General features: G+C 37.4%; 5 protein-coding genes across 9 annotated transcripts; 2 read left to right on the top strand and 3 right to left on the bottom strand.

Annotated features, from left to right (window-relative positions):
• Window positions 1–546: 546 nt before the first annotated feature.
• Window positions 547–2568, top strand: LOC126620178 (general transcription and DNA repair factor IIH subunit TFB5). Of its 2 annotated transcripts, XM_050288673.1 has the most exons (5): window positions 547–756; window positions 849–936; window positions 1134–1179; window positions 1569–1631; window positions 2171–2568. In XM_050288673.1, exons 4-5 carry the CDS (start codon window positions 1597–1599, stop codon window positions 2346–2348), a joined length of 213 nt encoding a protein of 70 aa, XP_050144630.1. In that variant the 5' UTR covers window positions 547–756; window positions 849–936; window positions 1134–1179; window positions 1569–1596; the 3' UTR covers window positions 2349–2568. The 2 variants fall into 2 exon arrangements, with proteins under 2 accessions (XP_050144630.1, XP_050144629.1); XM_050288672.1 differs by lacking the exon at window positions 1134–1179 and having other exon boundaries at window positions 560–756.
• LOC126618332 (serine carboxypeptidase-like 20) lies at window positions 2485–7844 on the top strand. The gene is made up of 14 exons (XM_050286362.1): window positions 2485–2490; window positions 3446–3609; window positions 3748–3884; window positions 5269–5345; window positions 5462–5584; window positions 5802–5904; window positions 6032–6069; window positions 6161–6262; window positions 6394–6483; window positions 6575–6838; window positions 6919–6984; window positions 7082–7203; window positions 7304–7466; window positions 7566–7844. The coding sequence occupies exons 1-14, from the start codon at window positions 2485–2487 to the stop codon at window positions 7647–7649; spliced, it is 1539 nt and encodes a 512-aa protein (XP_050142319.1). The 3' UTR covers window positions 7650–7844.
• An 883-nt stretch (window positions 7845–8727) lies between these two features.
• On the bottom strand, window positions 8728–12616 carry LOC126619388 (probable protein phosphatase 2C 33). The gene is made up of 5 exons (XM_050287741.1): window positions 11595–12616; window positions 10638–11027; window positions 10425–10542; window positions 9678–9901; window positions 8728–9563 (listed from the first exon to the last, which is right to left on the bottom strand). The coding sequence occupies exons 1-5, from the start codon at window positions 11847–11849 to the stop codon at window positions 9066–9068; spliced, it is 1485 nt and encodes a 494-aa protein (XP_050143698.1). The 5' UTR covers window positions 11850–12616; the 3' UTR covers window positions 8728–9065.
• Window positions 12617–17781: 5165 nt separating this feature from the next.
• Window positions 17782–19606, bottom strand: LOC126618491 (desmethyl-deoxy-podophyllotoxin synthase-like). The gene is made up of 2 exons (XM_050286577.1): window positions 18689–19606; window positions 17782–18545 (listed from the first exon to the last, which is right to left on the bottom strand). Exons 1-2 carry the CDS (start codon window positions 19604–19606, stop codon window positions 17904–17906), a joined length of 1560 nt encoding a protein of 519 aa, XP_050142534.1. The 3' UTR covers window positions 17782–17903.
• Window positions 19607–19662: 56 nt separating this feature from the next.
• Window positions 19663–23917, bottom strand: LOC126618490 (riboflavin biosynthesis protein PYRR, chloroplastic-like). Of its 4 annotated transcripts, none has more exons than XM_050286573.1 (10): window positions 23262–23838; window positions 22990–23124; window positions 22639–22738; window positions 22391–22516; window positions 21973–22286; window positions 21629–21748; window positions 21243–21488; window positions 21041–21166; window positions 20423–20642; window positions 19663–20147 (listed from the first exon to the last, which is right to left on the bottom strand). In XM_050286573.1, exons 1-10 carry the CDS (start codon window positions 23637–23639, stop codon window positions 20098–20100), a joined length of 1815 nt encoding a protein of 604 aa, XP_050142530.1. In that variant the 5' UTR covers window positions 23640–23838; the 3' UTR covers window positions 19663–20097. The 4 variants fall into 4 exon arrangements, with proteins under 4 accessions (XP_050142530.1, XP_050142533.1, XP_050142532.1 ...); XM_050286575.1 differs by lacking the exon at window positions 19663–20147 and adding an exon at window positions 20201–20223 and having other exon boundaries at window positions 23262–23834; XM_050286576.1 differs by lacking the exon at window positions 22639–22738 and having other exon boundaries at window positions 23019–23124; window positions 23262–23917.
• Between the last annotated feature and the right edge of the window lie 230 nt (window positions 23918–24147).

The following is a 24147-nucleotide window of genomic DNA, read 5'->3' as shown; positions in this document are numbered from 1 at the left end:
TATATACACATACATACATACGTTTTGAAATTACAAAGATATGCATGTAGAAAGCCTCTAAGGGAAGGGTCCTCATTTTTCAAAAAAAAATAAAATGGGGGCACTCTCTTAACCGTTATATTTGGTTTTAATGAAATTTTATGATTGAGATTTTGTGGCCTGTGATTTAATCTCAATCACAAAATTTTATTAAAGTCAGATCTAATAGTCAAGAGGGTGTCCCCATATTTTTTGAAAAATGGAGATCCCTTTCCTTAAAGGGCCTGTATATATGTATACATATGTATATACTGTGCGTGGTAGCAAGAGTTCCTAAACTTTATCTCATGTTTAGCTTTTATACTTAAATTTTCATGTTAGTTTTTCTCGTTCTTCAACTTGTTGCCTTTGGTCTTCCTTTAGCCTCATATTTTGGTGATAAATGCCCTTAGTTTCATTGGCTTTATTTTTTCAGTTATGCTTACTGTACCATGTACAAAATTTCACTTTATTCCCACATTTTGATTTTTCTAAAATTTATTTCATGTAATGGCGATTCATGTTCCTTAGAAACGGACTTTGTCAACTAGGTTGAAAGGGGTATTAATTTTGCAAGCGTTTCAAAGGCTCTTTGGTCTTTTCATCCCAAACCCAGCCACAAACCCACCCAGCCGCGCGGGCTTCCGCACCGTGCGCCTCTGTTAGCACGTCTCAGACTCTGGAGCTGCTATCGTGCGCACATCGAATCTAAACACCCCCATCTCTGACTGTGAAACTGTAGGAAAATGTCCTTTTGCATTCCATTTTTTGTTTAATTTTTACACAATCTGGGATATTATCTCATTCTTTGATTTGGGATTTTGATGCAGGTTTGGATTGAATTAATCAGGTGCCTCCACTTACAACAAGGCAAATAGGAATTGAATTGAAATAATCAGGGGCCTCCGTTTGATGCAGGTTAGTTTTCTAATAAATTGAATTGTGTTGCTTTGGAATTGAATTTGGTGAATTTTGACTTGGATTGTGAATTGAATTGAATTTGGTGAATTTGGATAGTGAATTGAATTCGAATGTTGAATTGAGTTGGATTATTTGAATTGAATTGGAATTGGATATGTTGAATTGTGTTGTGATATATTATGGTGCACTGTTAGTACATACGGAGACGGACAAAATCTCCGACCACCTCTGCAACAAAGGGTATGCCAATCTTCACCTTCAAAATTCGAGCTTGTTTCCTGCTGAATGCTTGCCGATCTTGTTTATCAATCCATTTTTTAGCTTCGATGTGTTTGGGGACTTTGGGGTTCCGCGAATGATCTTTGAATCTTTTTTTCCTTTTTGTGGAATTGGGTTTGCTACTTTGGCTCATAAACTGATGTGGTTTAATTGCATATTTACGCCTTTTCGGTATGATGTGTTTACAAACAAATTTATATTTTAGATTTGATATTCTATCATAAAATAATAATTCAGGCAATGTATTGTGGATTTAATCTTTTAATTATGTATTTATGGTAATTATACCATGTTAAGAGTTAGTATAATCCAAGTATTTTCTCATATCTTGGCTTTTGTTTGTGTTGCAGTTAAGAATCTTGAGGTTTCTGGTGCAAGATGGTGAACGCTGTTAAAGGACTGTTCATCTCTTGGTAAGATACTTGTACCGATTTTGTATTGCGCTTTTATTAACTTTGCAGAATTTAGCGTGGTTAATAGGTTGTGGTTCCTCCTCTCCTTCATATATTTAGAAATCTACTTCAATGCATATAATGACAAGTTTAAAATCTTGCCTTGCTTAAAAATTATCTTGTCATTGGGTTGGCAGTTCTCTTTCTCTTTTGACTTGTTTTCTATTAAAAATAAATCTTGTCATTGACTTGTTTTCTATTGGTAGCTACAACGGAGTGTCCGGTCATCACTGAGTCACAATAGTGTTTTTGATTTGAAAGTGTGCACTTGGATTTAAAGCTCCTGACTTGTGTACATTCTATGATGATACAAAGCGCAATCCACAAGTAGATTTTGATTTATCCAGTGAAGTGATTTCTGGGGAGTTTGTATCGTTAGGCTTTTACTACCTGTTAATCCTGCTGTTTGGTTCATCCTAAAAGAATAGTTTTAGTTGCGTTTTTTACCATGTCGTGCTCTCTTCCCTGTTTCTGAAAGCATTTGTGCTTCTCCTGTGCAGTGACATACCTATGGCGCAATTCATCATCAATTACGACAATTCACTGCCAGCTTCACAGAGGTTCATAATACATGTCTTGGATAGCACTCACCTTTTTGTGCAGCCCCATGCTGCCGAGATGATAAGAAGCGCCATTGCAGAATTTAGAGACCAGAATTCATATGAGAAGCCTACTTGAATAATTTGGAGACCAAATGTTTGAATCATATCATGGCTTACAAGCTTTACTCCAGCACTTTGTCGACTGAAGCTCTTAGTTAATAGGAATCCCAGCTCCCTCTAAGAGAAATTATATTACCTTGTAGTCGGAAGACATGGAAGTTTGAATGATACCATGCTTTGTATTAAATGTAGTGAACCGTGTTTCGATTGCGATAATAAATTTTTGGTTGATCCTCTGTTTCATGATCTTTAGCAATTGCTAGCTGTTGCTCAGCCACATGTAGCATCTAAAATGGGCAGAAATTCTCTTCAACGCATTTTTTCTCATAAGTGAACGGTTGAGATTTGACTAAATGAGATTTAGTTAAATCTCAACCGCACCCTTTTGTCATTTCAGCTCCTACAACGGGTGGAAGTAAAGCACAATGTGGGTGCCTTTACTTAGCAATTGCTTGTTCTGGTTCAGCCATAGTGCATGGGCCATACAACATCTAAAATGGTTGGGGAACCTAAAGCTTGAAGCACCAAGGAACTATTACCTAGCTGTTCATTGTCGCAACTCGTTGCAATAAATGACTTTCCTAATTCTTGAATTGAAAAGTGGGCAAACGTTGAATTTAAACTTAAGGGAAGGAAAATAAAACTTGGGTGTTGTGGAACCATGATTTTTCAGAGTTAAGTAAGGCGGAACGGAATATGCATACCTCAAAAGTCTGACTATGTAGGTCTCTAATAACGCAATTAATTATTCGCATTTTTAAATGTGAAATGTAGTAATGTACCCATATTTAAATATTTAGAAAAAGAAGAAAATCTGATGAGATTTCCCACAATTGAAAATTAAAGTAAAAAAATTAAAAGTCCATATTTGGTATTAATAGTATTGCTCCCTTGTAGTCCGATAATCTGATGAGATTTTCTTTGATGAAAGATTGTTTTGGTTTATTTCCTAGTATTACTCCTTTATAATCTTATAAATATGTGAATTGAATGGATAAGAATAAATTAATTAAAGTTGGATTTAGAGAATCCTGAAATTTCCCCTTAACCTTTTGTTTTCAACTATAAGTTTATTGCTACGAAACTGCAGGTCCTTGTGAAACTCTTGATTAGTTACAAGGAGGCATTGCGGCCATGGCCAAATTCTCAGTACTCTCACTCTGCTGCATGCTTTTTGTGAGTTTGGTCGTGAACTTAATTGAGGCTGGCCCTCGAAGCTCTCTTGTCACTCATCTTCCTGGTTTTAATGCTACCTTTCCATCCAAGCACTACTCTGGGTAATTCAGTTATTTAATTCCACAAATATATATATATATATATATATATATATATATATATAATGCGTATATATCTGTATATGTTAGAAGGACTACTGCTTTTATAATTTGATGGGAATTTGTTGAATTAATTTGTAGATATATAACCACAGATGGAAAGAATCTTTTCTACTACTTCGTAGTTTCAGAAAGGAGCCCAGAAAGTGATCCCGTTGTTCTGTGGCTCAATGGTGGACCTGGCTGCTCTAGCTTCGACGGATTTGTCTATGAACATGGTAAAACTAATAACTACCCTACATGTTCAAGTTCTATCACCTGGAATCTGTAAAATATGACAAAATCTTATTATTTCCTGGCAAAAATTGATGTGACATCATTAACTTTGAATATAAGATCAGATTTTCAGGTTAATTTACTTAATTAATATTAAAATCTTAGAGTGAAACCTATATGAACTTGAATACTTTGATTGACAAACAAAATTATAAATTTTTGTATTAATGAAGAAATTTAATAATAAAAATTATTAAATCATTCTTAAATCATGCAGATACTAGGAATTTTTAACTTTTTTACTCAAATTTGAATATTTTGTGAAATCTGATCAGATTTTTTTCTTCTTCAAATTAAAATGATTTATTTTTATTTTAAATGTTGATTTTTTAAATAAAAAGGGGTACATTTTAATTTAAATTATGTGTACAATATGAATAAATAAAAGTGAATAACTTCCCAGTAGGTCATCCGTCATGGGATTGCTCTCGCGCGAACTCACTTAACTTCGGAGTTCCACTTCGGAGTTCCGATGGAACCCGAAGCCAGTGAGCTCTCAAAAGGCCTCGTGCTAGGTAGAGATGAGAATATACATATAAGGCTTAGAGGATCTACTCCCTGGGCGATGTGGGATGTTAGGTAGAGATGAGAATATACATATAAGGCTTAGATGATCCACTCCTTTGGACGATGTGAGATGTTACACACACACACACACACATATATATATATATATAGTGGTACATTTTTATGAAAAATGAGTACAATATAAACAAATCATGGGTACATTTTTTTTTTATTTAAATATGGGTACAAATGAAAGTTTAAAAATATGGGACCAAAAAAAATATATTTGGGTATAAACTAAAACTAAAAAGAAAATTGGTACGTATTAAAAAAAATGGTTGCAAATTAAATAATAGGTACATTAAAAAGAGGAATATATAATACAAACTTTAGTCATAAATATGAGATATCAAATGTAATTTCTATCACTAAATGGATCTATGTGGAAATAGTTAAATCATTTTAATTTAAAATTTATATATGCTTATATGTAAATATTTTTTTTGTTTTGTTTTGAACAAACAAACAATATTATTTACACTAAGGGAAGAGGGGTGGGATTAGCCTCACAATAAGTTAGCAATAGTGTGATTCAAATTCGCATTCAGGAAGAATCGAACCTAAGACCTCTTACTTATAAGTGAAGAAGAATACCACTAGACCGCAGTACTTATTATAAATATTTTTTATTATTGAAATAATGACCTCGATAAAAGTTAAAGAGCATTGATAAAAAAAAATGAGTAAGGTTTTAATCAATGAAATAAAAAAATGAGGAATGCAAACCTAATTTCTGCTTAATATTATATGTATATGTAGGACCATTTAATTTTGCAGAAGGAAAACCAAAAGGAGCATTGCCTGTTTTGCATCTTAATCCATATAGTTGGTCCAAGGCAAGTCAAATTAAACATTATTCATGTGGAAAGCTTACCATTTGTTTCCCCTTACTATTTTATCATCAATTTCTTTCTCTTGGCCATAAGTAACCAATTAATTGAATAATTATCAGGTTTCCAACATAATTTATTTGGATTCTCCTGCTGGTGTTGGGTTCTCTTACTCTCAAAACCAAACCAAATATATAACTGGGGACATCCAAACTGCTCATGATGCCCATGCCTTTCTCCTCAAGGTAACTAATTTATCTTCCTAATTAATTAATCTACTTCTAATGACTCTGATCATTTTACATATCATACGCTTATTGATTATAAAGGAGATGAATGTCTAAGTAACTGATTTATAAAAAAAAAATGTTGTGTATCTTTGCTGCTATATCTTTTCTTTTTCGCTTCGTTTTCTTCTTGTATTTTGTTGATAAGAAATCTGTGTTGTTTATGTAACCACAGTGGTTTCAGCAATTCCCAGAGTTTCAACCAAACCCGTTGTACATTTCGGGAGAGTCTTATGCTGGAGTGTATGTGCCAACTCTTGCTTCTCAAATTGCAAAAGGTATGTAATTAGTTAATTGTTGTTTACATAATTACAACATTACACTAATTGCATATGTAGATATGTATCTATTGGATTTAACTTCTGGTCTGTGCCAATGTGCTGCATTTTCTACATATATGTATAGGTATTAAAAATGGAACAAAACCAACTTTAAATCTGAAGGTGCGTATTCTATCAAGTCAAGTTATATAAACTGATTTGTTTCACCACGTTATTAATTGTAGTAAAACGTAAGTGTAATGTGTGTAATCAGGGTTACCTGGTGGGGAATGGAGTCGCAGACCGAAAATTTGATGCCAATGCTTTAGTCCCATTTGCTCATGGGATGGGTATCATTTCAGAACAAATCTTTCAGGTAGCTAGCTGGCTAGAGTACTGATCACGTAATTTACTCACACATTATGTTTCGTTTTCGGTTTTCCTTGCTGAATTTCCACTGCTAAAAGTATGTGTGAGGCAAATATCTGAGATGCCTGTATGTTGCAGGAAATTATAGCTACTTGTGGTACTGACCTCCTTAATATTCCTCCTTCCAATCGTAGTCTATGCAACGAAAAGTTTCAACCATTTAACAAGGTGCAATTTTTAGCTCTTTTATTCAGCTTAACTAGATTCAAACTTGTCACATTATTAATTATAATCTAAACACAACTATTTGATTAATTAGGCTCTTGACGGACTAAACATCTACGACACCCTTGAGCCTTGTTACCATGGCCCTGGAACAGATAATAGCAAGAATTCCAAAGGAAATAATACAAGCAGCTTACCGTTAAGCTTTCAACAGTTGGGGACGACGACAGAGAAGCCTCTGGGAGTGAGGAAAAGGATGTTTGGCCGAGCCTGGCCCTTTCTAGCAAACGTAGAAGACGGCATTGTCCCATCGTGGCCTCAGCTCGCAAAGACGCTGAATTCCCGAGTTCCTTGTGTTGTAAGTTACTGTTAATTTAATTAGTTTAGGTTAATCTTTTAATAATTAATTTGGATATTAATTAATAAATTTTTCTGCAGAATGATGAAGTCGCAACGCTATGGCTGAACACTCCAGAAGTTAGGGAAGCAATACATGCAAAACCAGTAAGCTTTGCTTGATATTTCTTTTTCTTTTTTTCTGCAGAAGTTAATGATCTAAGTAAAAGAAAAAAAGAATGAATGAATGAATGAAGTGTAGCAGGAAAGTGTGGATGGTCCATGGGAGTTATGCACAGATAGAATAACATATTCACGCGATGCTGGAAGTATGATCCCTTACCACCAAAACCTTACAACCCAAGGTTATAGAGCACTTATTTTCAGGTAATTAATATTTATTAATCAAATTCTAACTGTAAAGTGAAACTGAAAGATATGGATTAATCAAATCTGGCTAATTAATTAAAAAAACACAAATATGCAGTGGAGACCATGATATGTGTGTTCCGTACACTGGGAGCGAGGCATGGACTGCATCACTTGGATATAAGATTGTAGATGAATGGAGACCTTGGCTCTCCTCTGACGACCAAGTTGCTGGCTACTTACAAGGATATGCAAACGACCTCACCTTTCTCACCGTCAAGGTCTGCATGCACTCTCTCTACTATGCTATGAATTATTATTGCAGTATATAGATGTTTCTTTCCTCATAAATTAAAAGAAAAATCTATAAATATATGCAGGGAGCTGGACACACTGTCCCGGAATACAAGCCACGGGAGGCACTCGACTTCTTCCAACGCTTTTTGGACGAAAAACGCATTTGATTGACAATAATACGACGAAATTGACCAAGCTCAAGCGACTGCCATTCCCTTTTTATTTTCACTTTTCAACACATCTCCCCTTCATTTCTCTATGTATCCATTCATTGAAAGGCCAGTTCATTAGTCCATTGATTTTAACTTTAGTCTTACAATATCAAAGAAATTATTGAAGGGCGAGCCTTGGCGCAACGAAAAGAGCAACTTTTGAGTGGTGGAAACAACCTCTTAATTTGCAAAGAAAGAGTAAGGTTGCTTACAATAGACATTCCCCTCTTCGATTCTTGCAAAACGGGATGCCTTGTTGGCTTCGGATCGCCTTTTTTACAAAATAAGAAATCATTGATTATCAAGTGATTACCAAGAATTTCAATAATTTTCTCTTCTTTTTAAAAAATTATGGGTGACACAAACATAATTAAAACCATGACCACATCTAACCTTGTTATCAAATCAAATTAAGTTCCTTGGAGCATTAAACCAATGAAAACAACTCTACCTAACAATAATATCTGTACCGACGTCGTCATCGTTTCATAAACAAACTCAAATCAACCCTCACCTAATAAATAGAAATTTTCTGGAAATTTCAGAAGAGTTGCATTGAATTTCAGTGCTTATGGTCCTGATGAATGAATGATACTAGTCAGGTTCTGATTGGGACAAATTAAGACATGGTGGAAGGAAGCTTTGGTTCCTAAAGTCAAAAAGTAAAAGGAAGGAATGAATAACAGGGCAGGCCACCAAGTTTACTTTTGGGCAACTTGGCTTGGCTTGGATTGGATGATGCCAACTACCAAAAGGGAGTAGCTGAGATTTTCGGCCACCAGATGTTTGATCATCGAATCCTTGCCCAAGTACCTAACGGCTGACAACCCCACGGTATAAGATCTCTCCACCAATCAATTGCCAAATTAAATGCAAATTCAAAACTCAGCCAACTAACTAACTAACTAACTAACAACAACAACACACAACTCATAATTTGCAAAATTACAATTGGAGCAACATTACAATTGCAAGTGTGTACATCTGAACACGACAGGCACTGCTGAAAATAGAAACAAAAGACAATTCAAGCTGAAAACTAAGATGAGCCTTCATTCATTCATCATCACAAAACTATTATCCACACGTCGAAATACATGAATTTCTTGTACGCAGAAAAACAAAATCCAAAAAATAGTCGGAGAGTTGGATTTTTACAAAAAAATTCCAATTTTCCCAGACATTGCTAATATAGTCGGGAGCACCCCCACACGACCTCTCCGGTCAAAATTTTAACTTTCATTGACCCTATAGATCACTTATGTGTTGTAGAATAACATAGACAAGAAGGCAAAAGAAGATGAAGACGAGAAAATTTAATAAATAATACAAAACAAAATTATGATAGGATTCAGAGGCAAGCAGGGGAATTCAAACCTTCTTCCACACCTTCTTGTCTTCTTTTGTGGGTGTAAACCTAGGCAGATTCAATAATGTGTTCACTCGAGAAACTCCTTCCAGAGCTGACCACTCTACACCTGGTTCCGAATTCATATCATCTGCAGCATTCTCCTTGCTTCCTCCTTCTTCTTCGTCTTCTTCCTCGTCTGCAAGGATCTCTTCAGCAGTTCGGACAGTCCCCGAGTGGACCAAAGAAGCTGTCTCCGAGAGATCTTCTTCGGCATTTACCTCATTCACTGTAGTAGGCTGCTCCTTCTCCTTCGACCCGTTATTAGCAGCAGTTGATACTGCGTTTGAGTCTAAGTCAAGGAAGAGACAAACTACAGCACAGTCATCTACTTTGGAAGTTGGGTACTTCTGTCTCCACGCTCGAACTGCTGTCTCTACCAGTGCTCGAGCTGCAGAAGAACGTGCTGGGGCTGTTGCTACAATGTCTACCACTTCTTTGTTAGAGAGGACATCCCAAATCTGCCAAGAAAGTTTTAATCTTAGATTCCAAGAGCACGAGGAATACGAGGGGGAAAAGGAAAGGAAATGTTATATATATCTTTTGTAAATAGCTTAAATTAGCTGGCTACGTACCCCATCTGTAGCCAGGACTATAAATTCATCCCTCTCTGTGAGACGCCGATAGGATACATCTGGTACAGAGATCAGGCCGAAATCCTTGAGGCAGAAATCTCCAAAGGCGCGTGCCATGGCAAGTCCAGGAGAGTCAGTGTTTGGCAGCCAGACCCGAGCAACCTCAGGTTCATCCTGAAGGGCAAAAACACGCCCTCTACACTTACGAATTCTCTCCGCTTCCGCTGTTAGTGAGGAAGATTAGGGAAAAAGCAGGTAAGAAGAAACAACTTAATCACAAGAAGCTAGTAAGCAGATCACAGTTGACCATAGTATGCCTTCCCTGTATACTATTGCATGTAGATGATGAAAGCCATTATCCAATGTACCAGGAAAATTCACTCTCTATAGTTTATGAGAAGTTATTTCTATTATTTCTGGCCCCAAGTTTCACAATACAGATTCAGAAACTACTGAGGCATGACAAAAACAATGTGAATATAGTCATAATTCTAATATAAATCCTACGCCAAAATAAACAGGGTCAAGTCTATGAAAAATATATTTCATATCTGAACATCTTAACAACAGAACAAAGTGTTTTTGGAACTTCAAACAGACCCCCAACTGGAATTTTTTTCATGTATCGAGCATCATTGGAAATGTGACCAGATCAGGTCTTGCCAAAATCATAAACCAAATTTGAAAAACTAGTAAACTGAAAACTATTAAGAGAGAGGAGGAGCCAGGTGGAAGAAAGAGTGATACCTGGAAGATTTGGTTTGAGATCCACAGTCAACTGAATTGCACTTAGAGTGTCATCTATTCTTCTCGTGCATAGAACGGCTCGGGAGTCTCCAACATTTCCAATGATTAAATCCCGACCCTAAGAAACACACCAATACATGCATGATCAAGATGAACACATCACCAAAAAGAAAACAATAACTCAGAACAAGTTGGCAAAGGATATGAAAGCACCTGTTTAATCAAAGTTACTGCTGTTGTCCCACTACAAAAGCAATCAATACTTGGTGTTGTTCGCAGCTCCCTGTCCATAACTTTAAAAGCCTTCAGAAAGGACTCTCTCAGTGTCTGAAAGATCTCAGGGTTTTTTTCGGTTTCATCAACATCCACGGAGGGCCTGAAATCTTCATCAACAGATACAAAAGCAGTATCATCTGAATTCAAGCTTCCTGCAGCGTTGAGGCTAATCTCTTTGAGAACTTCATCATTGACTATGTTCACTTCCCAGTTTGCACTCAATTTCAGAGGAAGAGAGTCCCTCACTCTTTTAGCAACCATATGACCAAATGGACCGTGCCCATCGAAAACACCACAGAAAACTGTGTCTGTTCTCGAACCGAAATTCTGAAATCCATATTTAAAAAAATTTAGACAATAATAACATTGTTCACCGCTGGATATGTTTCCTCTTAAGATACATATATCACAGCAAAATCTCAAAACGTAACATTCAGAGAATGAATACAAAATATAATAGTTTTAAAACACGGATAAAAAAAAAAGATCAAACTATCTGAAGTGAAGGTTAATATATGCCAAATGAACACATTGACAATGATGGTGAGCCAATTGCTCTGCAAACAGGGACTTGCCATAGCTAAGGAAAACGATCAAACAAAGAATTCAACTGCCACCACAGAACTAAGGCTTGCTAGTTTGGATAATAATATCTTTCGGAAAAATAGGTTGGACAAACTGCAGCCAACTAATACAAACGGATAAAAGGAATGCATTTTTTCTTTAAGAACAATTACAGGAAACACAAAAGGCTGAAGATTGACATCAGAAATCAAATGTTGCACAGGTAAATTTAACATCCAGATACAAAATGATCAATCAATTAATATATTAATTAAGCTGCACAAAAATATATAGAAAATGAAAACAACCGAGTGAAGTAAAAGAGCTTACCTCCCACACAATCATGGCATCTTGATTGGTTCCTTTCTTGCCCTGCTGTGTAAACAAAGATGCAACTTCACTGGACCCATTGAAGAACATTCTCTCGGGAATCCTGTGCAGCCGTTCTTCCCGGCGGTAATCAAAGGAAGAATTTCTCGAGCCCATTCTCTTCTTCGAGCTCTTCCGCCGCCGGACTCCCCAGGAGGGAGACGACGGCGAATCGGGCAGAGGGCTCCTGCTTTCTGCAGACAAGCAGGAACCCATTCTCAGGGCCCTGATAATGCTTAGTAGGCACTCCAGAACAGCTGATGAGCAATACAATCCCCCACTCTTTTTTATTGACGGATCCGTCGTCGCAAACGCCCTTCAATTTCACGGCCTTTGATTAACCATCCAAATCAAATCACTAAATTCACTCACTTTTGATCAGATTAATCCACAATCTGCAATCAAATTGCCAAATTTCGCCAGCGATCACTTGAAACTTTTTTACTTTTTCAGGAAATGAAAACACTATTCTCTTTCAATAACCCCTCTCTCTCTCCCTTTCAGATCAGGAAAGCAGATCTACGTAAGAAGATGTATTTCCGACGAGAAAGCTCACCAATTGCACGACCCCAATGGGTTCCCCTTCCTTTCTCTGATCAAACTTGAATTGTACGAAACCAAAAGAAGAAAATGCCCAAAATTAGAGCAGAGCAACAGAGAGAGAAGGGCAGAGCAGGCAGCTCAGCTCATGGCTCTGCATAAAGCAAGCATCTTTGTGAATGTTATCAGAAGGGAGGAAATGGGTACAGAGCCAATTTTAGAGAGAGAAGGACATGAAGGAGAGAGAAGGAGAGGCTTTCAATGTGAGAAATAATCGCAACGACCAACAGCAACTGAAATATATAAGATTGCAAAAATACCCGCTCTTACAGTATGACCTGACTTTCTAGAGAGAGAAACCGAGGGAAGGAAAGACTCAGACCCACTAGAGAGAGAAACATCTAGTGTGAGAGTCGTTCGGGTCACATGATTGTCGGGGTTTATTGCATGTATCATACTTAGTTGCTTTGCTTCCCTTAAATAACATAATGCTCGTCTTACTCGTATACATTGAATCATTTATATTTATGATACCCATTTACTCAATATTATGTCTAAGATAAGAACGAAGATTAAGATAAGAAATGATAGTTTTGGTAAAATGAGAGAGTTTATTGTATAAATATAAAATAAACTTATGGACATTAGGGTCCCACCCATGCAGCTAATAAGGTGATTAATCAACTGAAATCAGACAGTTGAATGTTTGGAGATGTTTGTTTGGTAAAATTGTTATTTTTATAAAATGGATCAGATAATGTAGAAGGACTTAATTAACGAATTTATATGTGGCGTCTCTTATCTAATAATATATTGCTAAGTATAAGTTTTTTTTCTTCCACATAATTGTCTATTATTCAATAACATGTAAGTTGCTCTCCAAATATGGCCTAAGACAATTTATTTTCACGGACATTACATATATAACGTTGTAGGTTTTTAGATGTCTCATAAATAGGATATTCAGACAGACATACATTCAACATCAGGATTCAGACATCTTATTTATATAAGAAAAGCGGATTTGTGTAGTTGACTGATTCAACTCAACTCACTGGAAGGAATTTTCGGGCGTAATCCACGAGTTTTGGTTCAAAATCTCTCTTAATGTAATGTGGGTTATTACGTTTTACCTACAATCTTGAGGGCTTTGTGCGTACAGATCATAAATAAGGGTCAATTAAGAAACTCTGATCTGTAGGACAATAATATGGTTTGCCCTCCCATCTTACACACATACACACACACGCATGTATATTCATGGAAGATAAGTGATGTCCAAATCATGATATATACAAACAGTATTGATCCCAACTATATATACGTATACATACACACACACACACACATATATATATATATAACACAGTAGTATTAAGTAGATATATACAAAAGAATTTTGAGAGAGGATACAAAAATGGATTAGGTTTGAGAGTTTCACTGTGTGGAGGCATATATCAGATATATATAATAGAACACAGAAAACAGAAATATAAAAGAGCATGCACGTTCTGTATAAAACGAACAGCTGTGAAAGTTGAAAGTTGAAACACATTTTTTTGTCCCTATAAAAATGCGAGGATCCTCGTCATTTCTACGTGTGACTGTCACTTCTCAGCAATCAGCTAGCTAGCTGCGAATAATTCTATTTTTGTATCATGCATGCATGGCACAGTACCATGTGTCATTTTACTTATCAAATATATATGCATACAAACTTTTACAAGTGCCCGACCAAATTCGTAGATTCTGTCGATCGAGCGGTCTCTTTGTTTTCAAATTAAATTCCTAATCTCTTATTTCTTGACCTAACATATACATATACATATATACATATATATATATATAAGTATACAAGGACAGACTTACCTAAGGTCCAGAGGGGGCATCCGCCCCCACTCAGAATTTTGGGCAATGAAAAAAAGTGTCATGACAATTAAAACAACAATTAAATTTTTGATTTTGGTTCCGAATATTCCACGCTTTCTAACCTAAATCAAACTCAATTGAACTGGGGGTTTCATAAATAGATTGAATTCAACCGATGAAGTATCATAACTTAATATAAAAATTTTACTCTGCTAAGTATTTTATATGAATTTACTTCATCCATTCGTTTCTGGCATTACAATTTAAAATTTAACTTTTAAACTTAGAGATTTTTCATTGTATCTGACCCTCAACAACTTAACACCCATTATTTTACTTGGTTGTTTTAGAACGCCCCCAGTCAAAAACATTTATAGCTCCGTCCTTGTAAGTATAATGTATTCCTTCCAAGTTTCCAACATGAACATGGGTTCGATCATCTACGTATATATATGCTTTTAGATATCTCCCTCCCTCCCTCATAGAAAATCGAATATTTGTTATATTATATAAATATTAGATGCTAGGCTTGCTAGCTGCCACGTCCACAATTTGTAGCTAGCAAGATAAAACAATCAAGAGAAAACAACGGACTGCGTAGAGATGAATGCCAAATATGACGTGGGTTATCTCTAGTTCCTCTTTGTGGGGATTTTAAGAATCTTTATATCCTACCCGTTCATTGTATATTGTGCGATCAGTTCTCGTTAAGTATTATTTATGTTTAACTTTATATAAAAGATTTAAAATAATTTCTGGTTGTACAATGTATGATAAACAGTTAAGATGTGAGGATTTCTAAGATCTCACGATTTAGATCCGGATCCGAATCCGCTAATATGGAGTTGTTCAACCCAAATTAAAACAGGAGGACAGTGTAAAGCATAAGTGAGCTATTGCTGAGTTGGAGTTTTAATGGATTACAAGTTTATTAATTTAGAATCTTCTTATTCAAGCCTTCAAGGTGTGAATACAAAATATTATATTCCACGCAATATGTATGGACTCAAAGCAAATATTTCAACGAGACCTCTCCATACAAAACAAATATTTCAACGAAACCTTTTAGCATTATTTTTTGTTACGACATGTCCCAAATATTTTATGTGAAGTACCTTTGTGCTTTGTTTATGTAAAATGATCAAAATGTTCTTAGAAGAGGAAGTTATGTTGAATTTTCGGTAAAATTTAATAGTTGATAAGTTTAGTTATGACTTCATGTGAATCGTGGCTTCATCAACCATCCGGATGATGGCTAGCACACTTCGGCTTCTGTGTCATGGTGTCAGGGTGTGTCATTTGTAAAGGCTGCATTACCTAGTCAAGAGGCATAAAAAAACGTTACAAAAAATTCATATGATTAAATTAATAATCACTGTTTCCGTGCATCAATATAATAATTCTACAACATTCATCGGCTAACTACGTAAGTTGTTTATACCATATTTAGGGCCTCTGTATTTAGATCTCATACAAATACTCGGGGGACTTAAATGTAATTATGTAATAAAAGAATGGGCAAATATGTAATAAGTGAAGAGCCCTTATTCTATAAAAGGACTCCTCACCCTCACAATTAGGAAAGGCCAATTCCTAGGCCCTCTCACCCCCTCTCAAAGCTCTCACATTACAGAGCTCTCTCTCCCTCAGAAATACATAATCAGTGTGGACGTAACCCAAACCTTGGGGTGAACCACGATACATCTTGTGTTATTTACATTTCTTGCAGATTCATGGTCGGATTTACGTTGTTCCAAGACCTCCGATTTTGATTTATATGTTAATTTCGTTACAAAAGAGAAGCAATCATATATGATTAAGTAGTATAAACAGAAAATGTAGTTTAAAAAACTGGAGCAGACGAAGAATGTGCAACATTTGTTAATCTTGTATACGTAGATTATTATAACTGATATTGATCTACTAACCAGACAAATCATAGCTAATTTAATAGTAATCTAATCAATAAGGTTATATTATAATAATTTAATCTAACAAATTGTAGCTAATTTTAGGATTAACTATCTAAAACCCCACAACCTTTTAGTATCAATTCAAATTGTTCTCAACTTTCTTAAACATTCCAAACAAATACCCAACTTATTGAAAATAACACATCCATTAAGCCCCAATTAATTTTCCAAACATAGATCATATTCAAAACGTACCAAGTAGGTATATTATGGTCCACATTAATATTATTTGTCTCAAAATCTAAACTTTAGACATAGACTATAATATGGAGTCCAATGATCAAACGGGTACTAGATTGAATAAAAAATGGACCCAAATTGAAATTACATTAGGATAGCAATTTCCTTACAAAGAAGAGGGTTAAAAATTCAAATATGATTTCAAGAAGCTAGTTTCTGCTCATGTGATTTCCTCATTCCCTAATTCTCAGCTTGTAAAGCTTCCAATTATTCTTTGTGGGGTATGAAGGTGGGGGTGGAAAAGGAGCGGCCAAAATTGAAAGTATTACGTAGCAGAATATGGTGGCGTGAGAAAACTAGTTCTAACTCTTTTGGTGCAACCGAAAGTAGGTGAATATGGTCAGTCTAAAAAGAAGAAAAGGAAAATAAAAGAGGTGAATTATTTGTGTTTTTTTTTTCCTTTAATTGTTTTTAAACAAATAATTAGTTGTTAAATTGATCGGTTATCGCAATATGGGCATAACGGATAACGGATAACGGATGTGCTCATTCTTATGTAGTCAAGTTCGAATTTCCATTTTGTACAGTTTAGAATAGTTAGTTTAAATCAAAACACCCCCTCGTGCAAAAGAAAAGAAATTTTGAATAGTTATCTAAAATTTGTCGGTTACTAGGCCGCCAGGGGGTAGGCTGCTCAGCTGAGGAAGATATGGGCTGGGAATTGCTCGGCCTGACCTGTTTGCTGCTAGTAGCAGTGTCCTCCTCTCCTAGTTTATTCTCCCCTTCCTCCTACTGAGGGTAGCGGGAAGTATCTGATAAAGTTTAGTTTCTTGTACAATAAGTAACTGATATGCATATGTGAATATAAATGAAGAATATAATTTTTTACATTGTATCAGCCTAGGTCTAGGTCTCACCGGAATCGTAGCAATTTTCGATCCCTTCTCTCTTCCTCGCGGCCGCTCATGCTTCTACCATTGATGCACTGCAGCCACTCTCCCTAGCCTCAGTACAGCTCCCTTCATCACGCTTTCTGAATCAAACTATCTTCTGAAGGCTTCTTTAAACCAAGCTATTCCTCTAAGCACTGTTCTAAAAATCCCCGCCTAGGCGCTAGGCCCCAACCCACCGCCTAGACCACCTAGGCACCCCCCTAGCCCGCCTAGGCACCCGCCTAGACCCGCCTAGGTTGCAACTCACTTAGACAAAAAATACATAACTTTCATTTTGCATTTTGTTTTTTTCCAATAAATTGTAAGAGACTTGTTGCATACTTGAATGAACAAACATTATATCCTTATTTCACATGTTTTCATTATGTTCCAATACTTCATGATATATATGCATTCTATTTTGTAGTTTATGATGAAATTATATATATTTCAAGCAGAAGCAGACACTTATTTACATGAAATATGATAGATTTACTTAAATCCGCCTAGTCCGCCTAGGCGCCCGCCTAGGCCCCGCCTAGCCGCCTAGGCGCTAGGCCCCAGCCCGCCGCCTAGGCGCTAGGCCCCAGCCCGCCGCCCGACTAGCGCCTAGCGACTTTTAGAACCTTGCCTCTAAGGCCATGACCATGAATATCATTGAAGCCAATTTCATTAACTGTTCTTCTGGACAACACCATGCGACATGAAAACGCAAACACTTGTTAAGACTTAATTATGGTTTGTGTTTGCTAGCTATTTCCAACAACGCATGCATTTCAATTCATTTCTGAGGACGAAATGAATGGAATGGCGATAAGATACAAGTTATTCTTCTTCCTAACATTCAATCCCTTACATTCAGTCATATCAAGCTCTTCTAATAACCTTATCTCAGTGCTACTGCCATTTGCATTGGGGAGTTTCCAGTCAAAGTGGTAGAGCAGATGAGAAAGTGCAAGTTCAATACTTGCGGTTGCAAATGATATGCCTGGACACATTCTCCTGCCACCCCCAAATGGAACCAATTCAAAGTTGGTCCCTCGAAAATCAACAGAAGAGCCTTGGAATCTCTCCGGCAGAAAACAATCAGCATTCTCCCAATACTTGGGGTCTCTCCCAATTCCCCAAGCATTGATGAAGACTGTTGCTTCAGTTGGTATATCATACCCGCCAATAGTGCATTTTTCGCTTGCTTGTCTTGGGATGAAGGGAGGAGGGTGTAATCGTAGAGTTTCCCTTATGACCAAATTTAAGTAGTCGAGTTTCTTAATGTCTGACTCTTCAATCTTCCCCTTTCCTCCGATAAGTTGGCGTACCTCGGCCTGTGCTTTTTTCATTGCTCTTGGACTTCTCAGAAGTTCAGCCATTGCCCATTCTGTAGTAGTTGCTGAAGTCTCACTTCCAGCAGAAAACATGTCCTATATAAGAAAAGTACTTATTTGTTCACTTAATGCGCTTTTAAAATAACATAATCAATAGATCAATTTTAATCAAGAAAGAACGAAAGAAAACAAGTAATAAAAGTAAGAGATGTATATATGAAATGGCGCTCATTAATTACCAGGGTGACAGCTTTGATTTGGGTGGTTGTGAGATCAGATTGGAGCTCACCAGACTCCTGGAGCCGCAGTAGCACATCAACTATATCTTCCTGATGGTCGTCTCCGGCAGCTGATTCCTCATTTCTTTTCACTCTATGATCGCTGATAATTTCATCAAGGATCTTGTCCATTTTCTGGTGTACTTTCTCAACCGCAGGCTTCAAATTTATGACATAACGGAGGAATTTGAGTGAAGGGAACAAATCCGGCACATCAAATTCTGCTGCAAGCCTAACTGCATCCTGGAGCTGTGATAAAAACTCTTGTTGATACTTGCACTTCTTTCCAAAGGCCGCACGGGCAATAATGACGCTTTGCATGGAGAAGATCATTTCACTGAGATTGAACGGATGACCATCTGATAAGGAAATTGATTCAACAAGATTTGATGCCTCTTCTTGTCTTATTGATGCAAATGACTCCACGCGTTTTGCACTAAGGAGCTCCAGCATGCAAATCTTTCGCATTTGTCTCCAAAAATCGTTATAAGGAGAAAAGATGATCCCTGAATTATAGGACAAAATTTCAGCAGCAAGAAACGTTGGGCGTTGTGAGAAAGCAACATCATGCGTCTTCAGCATCTCTTGAACAAATTCCGGCGATGAAATGACTGCGGCTGAGAGTTGTCCCAGTTTGAGGTGCATGATAGGGCCATACTTGTTGGCCAAGTCTGTCATGCAGCGATGGGGTAAAGAGCTGGCGGCCATTTGATGCAAGTTTCCGATGAGAGGCAGCTTCCATGGCCCCGGGGGCAGCCTAACAGTTGTAGTACTAGTAGCATGCCTCTTCCAATATATAACAAGGGGGGTAACAAGGGCGACCAGACAAGTAAATATTACAGCGAGGAAAAAAATTTGGATGTCGAGCATTAGCGACATTAGAGAAGCTCTTACCTTTTTGATTGAGAAAAAGAGGTACAACGGCAGTGCCTAGCTTGATCGAGAAATTTTACTTTTAATACGAGTAATAGACAAAAAACAATTCATTTCACAGCAATAATGCATCAAGTTAGGTAGCATAGAGTCCAAAACATTGAGGACAATGCACTGATTTCTGCTATGGACCTAATTTCTGCTATGGACCTAATTAATATACGTGGAGGAACCACAACCACTACTGCTAGAGGGTGTTCTATTTGCAACTATTTAGCTGGTTATTGTTCTTGCTGCTTGTTATGTTGATCGTATATGCAGTTTCCCCTCCTTTTCTTGTACATGTAACTTTGTTTTCGTACAGTGTAATGATTTTCGCTCTCGTTTTTTCCTGATGCACTGCTCCCCATGTTTAAGTCCCTTGATCTTCTTTAATTCATCAAATCCAAGGGCAAGAAAAACCGAGAGGAGCCGCTAGGGGGGAAAACATTGACTACCTATGTTGAATCCTGCTGTGGCCTTCCAACATGTGTATTTGGTAGATTTTCTGTTTTTCACCGAGTAAATCGATTAATGTTGTGCTCATTTAACCAAATGTATCCTCTTTCATTATTTTTACCTTTCTGAAAAATGAAAGGAAGATCCAAATGGATTAGTAACACGTGCACACAATATCTGTGTCATATGTGAATTGTAATTTTATTGTAAAGGAACCGTAATGTTACAGGAGAGAATCAATCCAAACAAAATCATTGATTGGTATCACATTTGTTATAAATTATACACCTACTCACAAACTCTAACCGGACGTAGGAGACTCACCAAGAAACTCTGATCTCAACTGCATTAAAAGCCTGCCCAGATAATTTAGGCCTTCTCCATCCCGACCTCCTCCCCAGAAAAGATCATGTGGTGAAGCTTCAACAAGAACAGATCCAGCAGTTGAGAGCAACATAGCATTCAAATGTGGGTATATCGAGAACTTGCATTTCAGTGCTCTATACATCACTTCAATCTTGACACCTTCCCAGTCCAACCTTACCTGCATAGCACACAGGACAATTTTGAACCAACTTCAACATAAACCAAAAGTAATTGTGAACATGTCAGTAACGTTTAACAATCCTGGTTCCAAACAATTTCTATTTCCTTCTGCTAATTAGTCTTATTGATGCATTATACTAGGTGAGTCAAAAATACATGCGTTCACTCTCTTCAAGAAACCTTAGACTCTACAAAGGATCCTCCTGTTCTGGACATGGAAATTTTCTGTGTCATCTTCCAAAAGTGTTACTATGATATGATGTCACTTACTACCATTGGGACAAACTATCATTTCAACATCTTCCATAAAGGACCATAGCATGGCATATAATGACTACATCATGTGTCAACACAGTTGATCAACTGAAAATCCAATCAAATGACAAAGTACAATACCAAATCAGGGTGCTTCCTCTGCATTGACCTTCCTATCCGTGCTGCCTCTTCCGGACTTTTGGCAGACTTAATATTTTCAACACAATCTTGTGCCACAGGATCATCCACCCCAACAAACTTCTGAGCCTACATGCTAGCATTGTTCTGTAAGAATGACTACTTTTGTAAGATGGAAGCCAGATTCATACAGAAAAGGAAATACCTGATAGTAATGCTCGACACTCAACCAAGTTGCATAATCACCATTGTCATCAGGCATCTTAATTTGGTGAGGTGAAAAATTTGAGAAAGCGCCGTAAGGGTCCCATGTTTTATAGAAGGATATGATCCTTGATTCATAAGGAGTCACAGTTGGATCAATTTCAAATGTTTCATCAACTGATGGAATAACAGGGGTCACATCTGGTATGGGTTGAAGAAATCCACTAACAAGCATATCAGGTCCAACCTGTTGTTCAAGTTCAGAAGTACAAAATATCCAATCAAGAGGCAGAATATATATATAAGCACAAAAGAATACATTGTTAGCATACAAGATTAATTAGAAAGAATTTATCTCAAGAAGAAATACCCAAAATCCCCACCAACCTGCTCATAGCAGACATCAATTAGATCGAAGGCTTGTGTCATTTCAACCATCCCGAGTTCACCCACAGGGGATGGCGCATTCTTTCCACCAATAATTTTAGGAGCAACAAATGCGAACACCTGCAACACATTGAATGTGGCAGAAGCAAAATCCCTGTTAACAAATCCAGTTTCAACAAAAGAAAGATCCGGGATCTCCAAAAATAAACTGTGGATAAGCTTACGTGCCACTCCAGCCTAGAGGAAACAACAACTATGACAACATCTCTAAGTCATCAGTTTTAACCAGACAAAAGAAGAACATCAACAGTTCATAGAAAGAAATAGGAGCTGGAGAAACAAACCTTATGTATTACTCCAGATGAAATAGCTGCTGCAGCTAATGTCCCTCCACACTCCCACAAAAGTGAAAGATATCCACGATTATGGAAGTATTCCATTACTTCTCTGGGGTTTAAGATATCAAACTCCACCACTTCAATTCCTTTCGATGCAAGAACTTTCTGGAAATGCCTTCTTGCACCCCTTTGTGTTGCAACTATAGTAGATACATCAGAGGTATCCCAAAGGTGTGCTTCCTCAGGGAGATCAAGAGTCTGTGACATTACAATCCGCATAGGCATATGCCCACCACCATGTCTTGCAGTTAGTCTTGGATCTGGTTCAAAAGTCAAAAGATAGAACATAAGAAGTCAGAACTTCAGGATCTGCAACTAGTATTAACACGAACAATCAAAAAATTGAGAAAATGATAATACTTACTGTCCCTGCGCACTGTATTTCCTCCTACAATGACTGCATCACTTCTACCCCGCAGTTCAAAAACTCGATTTCTAGATGTTCTGCTGCTGATCCATGCTGCATGTCCACTGCTAGCAGCGATTTTTCCTGTCAGCACCCAACAAAGACTAATGACTAGTCTATCAGAAGACTTTATTTGTAAACTTTTTAGGCCTCTTTACAGAATTTCATATTGGAATAAGTTACACTATTCCTAAAAGAAAGCTTACCATCAAGAGTCATGGCATACTTGAGAACAGAGAAGGGGATTCGAGAAGCAGCTCTACAGATTAACGGAGCATTGACAAGCAGGCATGATTTACGCGCTTCCTGTTGGTGTTGGATCAATTATATGACAAGTTAAACTAAAATGCTACTCATTTCACAGAAAAGCCTTCGTCTTGTTTTGGTTAAACGATACTCATTTCGCAGAAAAGCTTTCGTCTTGTTTTGGTAAACCACACGTAGTTATTTCAACTGGGAGCACAAGATCCCTACCTAATGCCTATGTTACTCGCCAAGGAATTGAAAAGAAGCGTTTCGCTAAGGTATGAAATGAGCATATTGAATTGATCAAATACCTCAAAGAGTTTACTGTTGAGGTCCTCACCAAGAACATCAACTTGCAAGCCTTGACTTCTCAGAGCCCGAATGGCATTCCCTCTTAAATGCTGCAATGGATGCCTCAACCCAATCACCACCCTTTCAATCCCTGCCTAATCCAAACAAATCAAATATTCAATCATTGTTTCTCTTCCTAATCCAAACAAATCAAATATTCAATCATTGTTTCCCTTCCTTATACGACGGCTCGGAGTTGGGAATTGAAAAGGAAGAGAAAAAAAGGCAAAACCTGAACGAGAGCGGAGACGGCGGAGTGGTCACCGTGGCAATCACCGGGCTCCATATTGAGATAAGCGGTGGCGCGGCGTGAGAAGTCGCCAGCTGCATCGACGGCAAGGACCTCGGCGGGCTTGGTGCCCTGGGCGTAGAGGAAGCCCTCGCCGGCGACTTTTCCGGTTTTGGAGGCGATGACGCACCCGAAGTTTGGGTGGGGAGAGGTGAATCCGGCGGATCTGTCGGCCAGCTCCGCAGCGCGCCGGATGTGGGCGGCATCGAGCGCGTGGTTGCCGAGTAAATTGTTGTTGTTACTAGTGCTATTATGTGTGGCGGCGCCTCCGCCGCAGCAGACTCTCATTGGTGGGAAAGATAACGCCGCCATTGGATGCATAGATAGAGGATCATAGACGATACTCAACCGTTGAGTCTTCCTCCTCTCATACTCTGAAGCAGCAGTAACTAGTAACGAACGATATGAAGCTTAATTTTACCGCGATAAAAATAAACTAATTCAATTGGATAAGTCACGAGGCTACAGCCTTTACATTTTACATCACGTGTTTTTTTCAATCTGACCTCTCCACTAATATTATTGTTTAATTAGACGTTAAGTAATGAAGTTGCACATATTTTAAGTAAAAATTGACTCTCAATTTTATAGAAGAATCCAAAAAATCAAAGGAACTTTAACGAAAAGTATCCGGTATTGTTCACTTTAACGAAAAATCACATTTTTACACTAAAAAGTCAATCCTGATACTATTCACTTTACCCTTTATTTTGTCCTTGTCATTAAAACTCAAAATTTTCAAACCCTTTTCATTAGTTTTCCTAAAAATCAAACCACATTTAATTTTCAAAATGTGATGAACAGAGTCGAATCATATCCATTATAGCAT

The sequence above is a fragment of the Malus sylvestris genome, chromosome 4 (genome assembly GCF_916048215.2).
Source record: "Malus sylvestris chromosome 4, drMalSylv7.2, whole genome shotgun sequence".
NCBI classification, from domain to species: Eukaryota; Viridiplantae; Streptophyta; class Magnoliopsida; order Rosales; family Rosaceae; genus Malus; species Malus sylvestris.
This window is presented reverse-complemented; position numbering and strand designations above follow the sequence as displayed.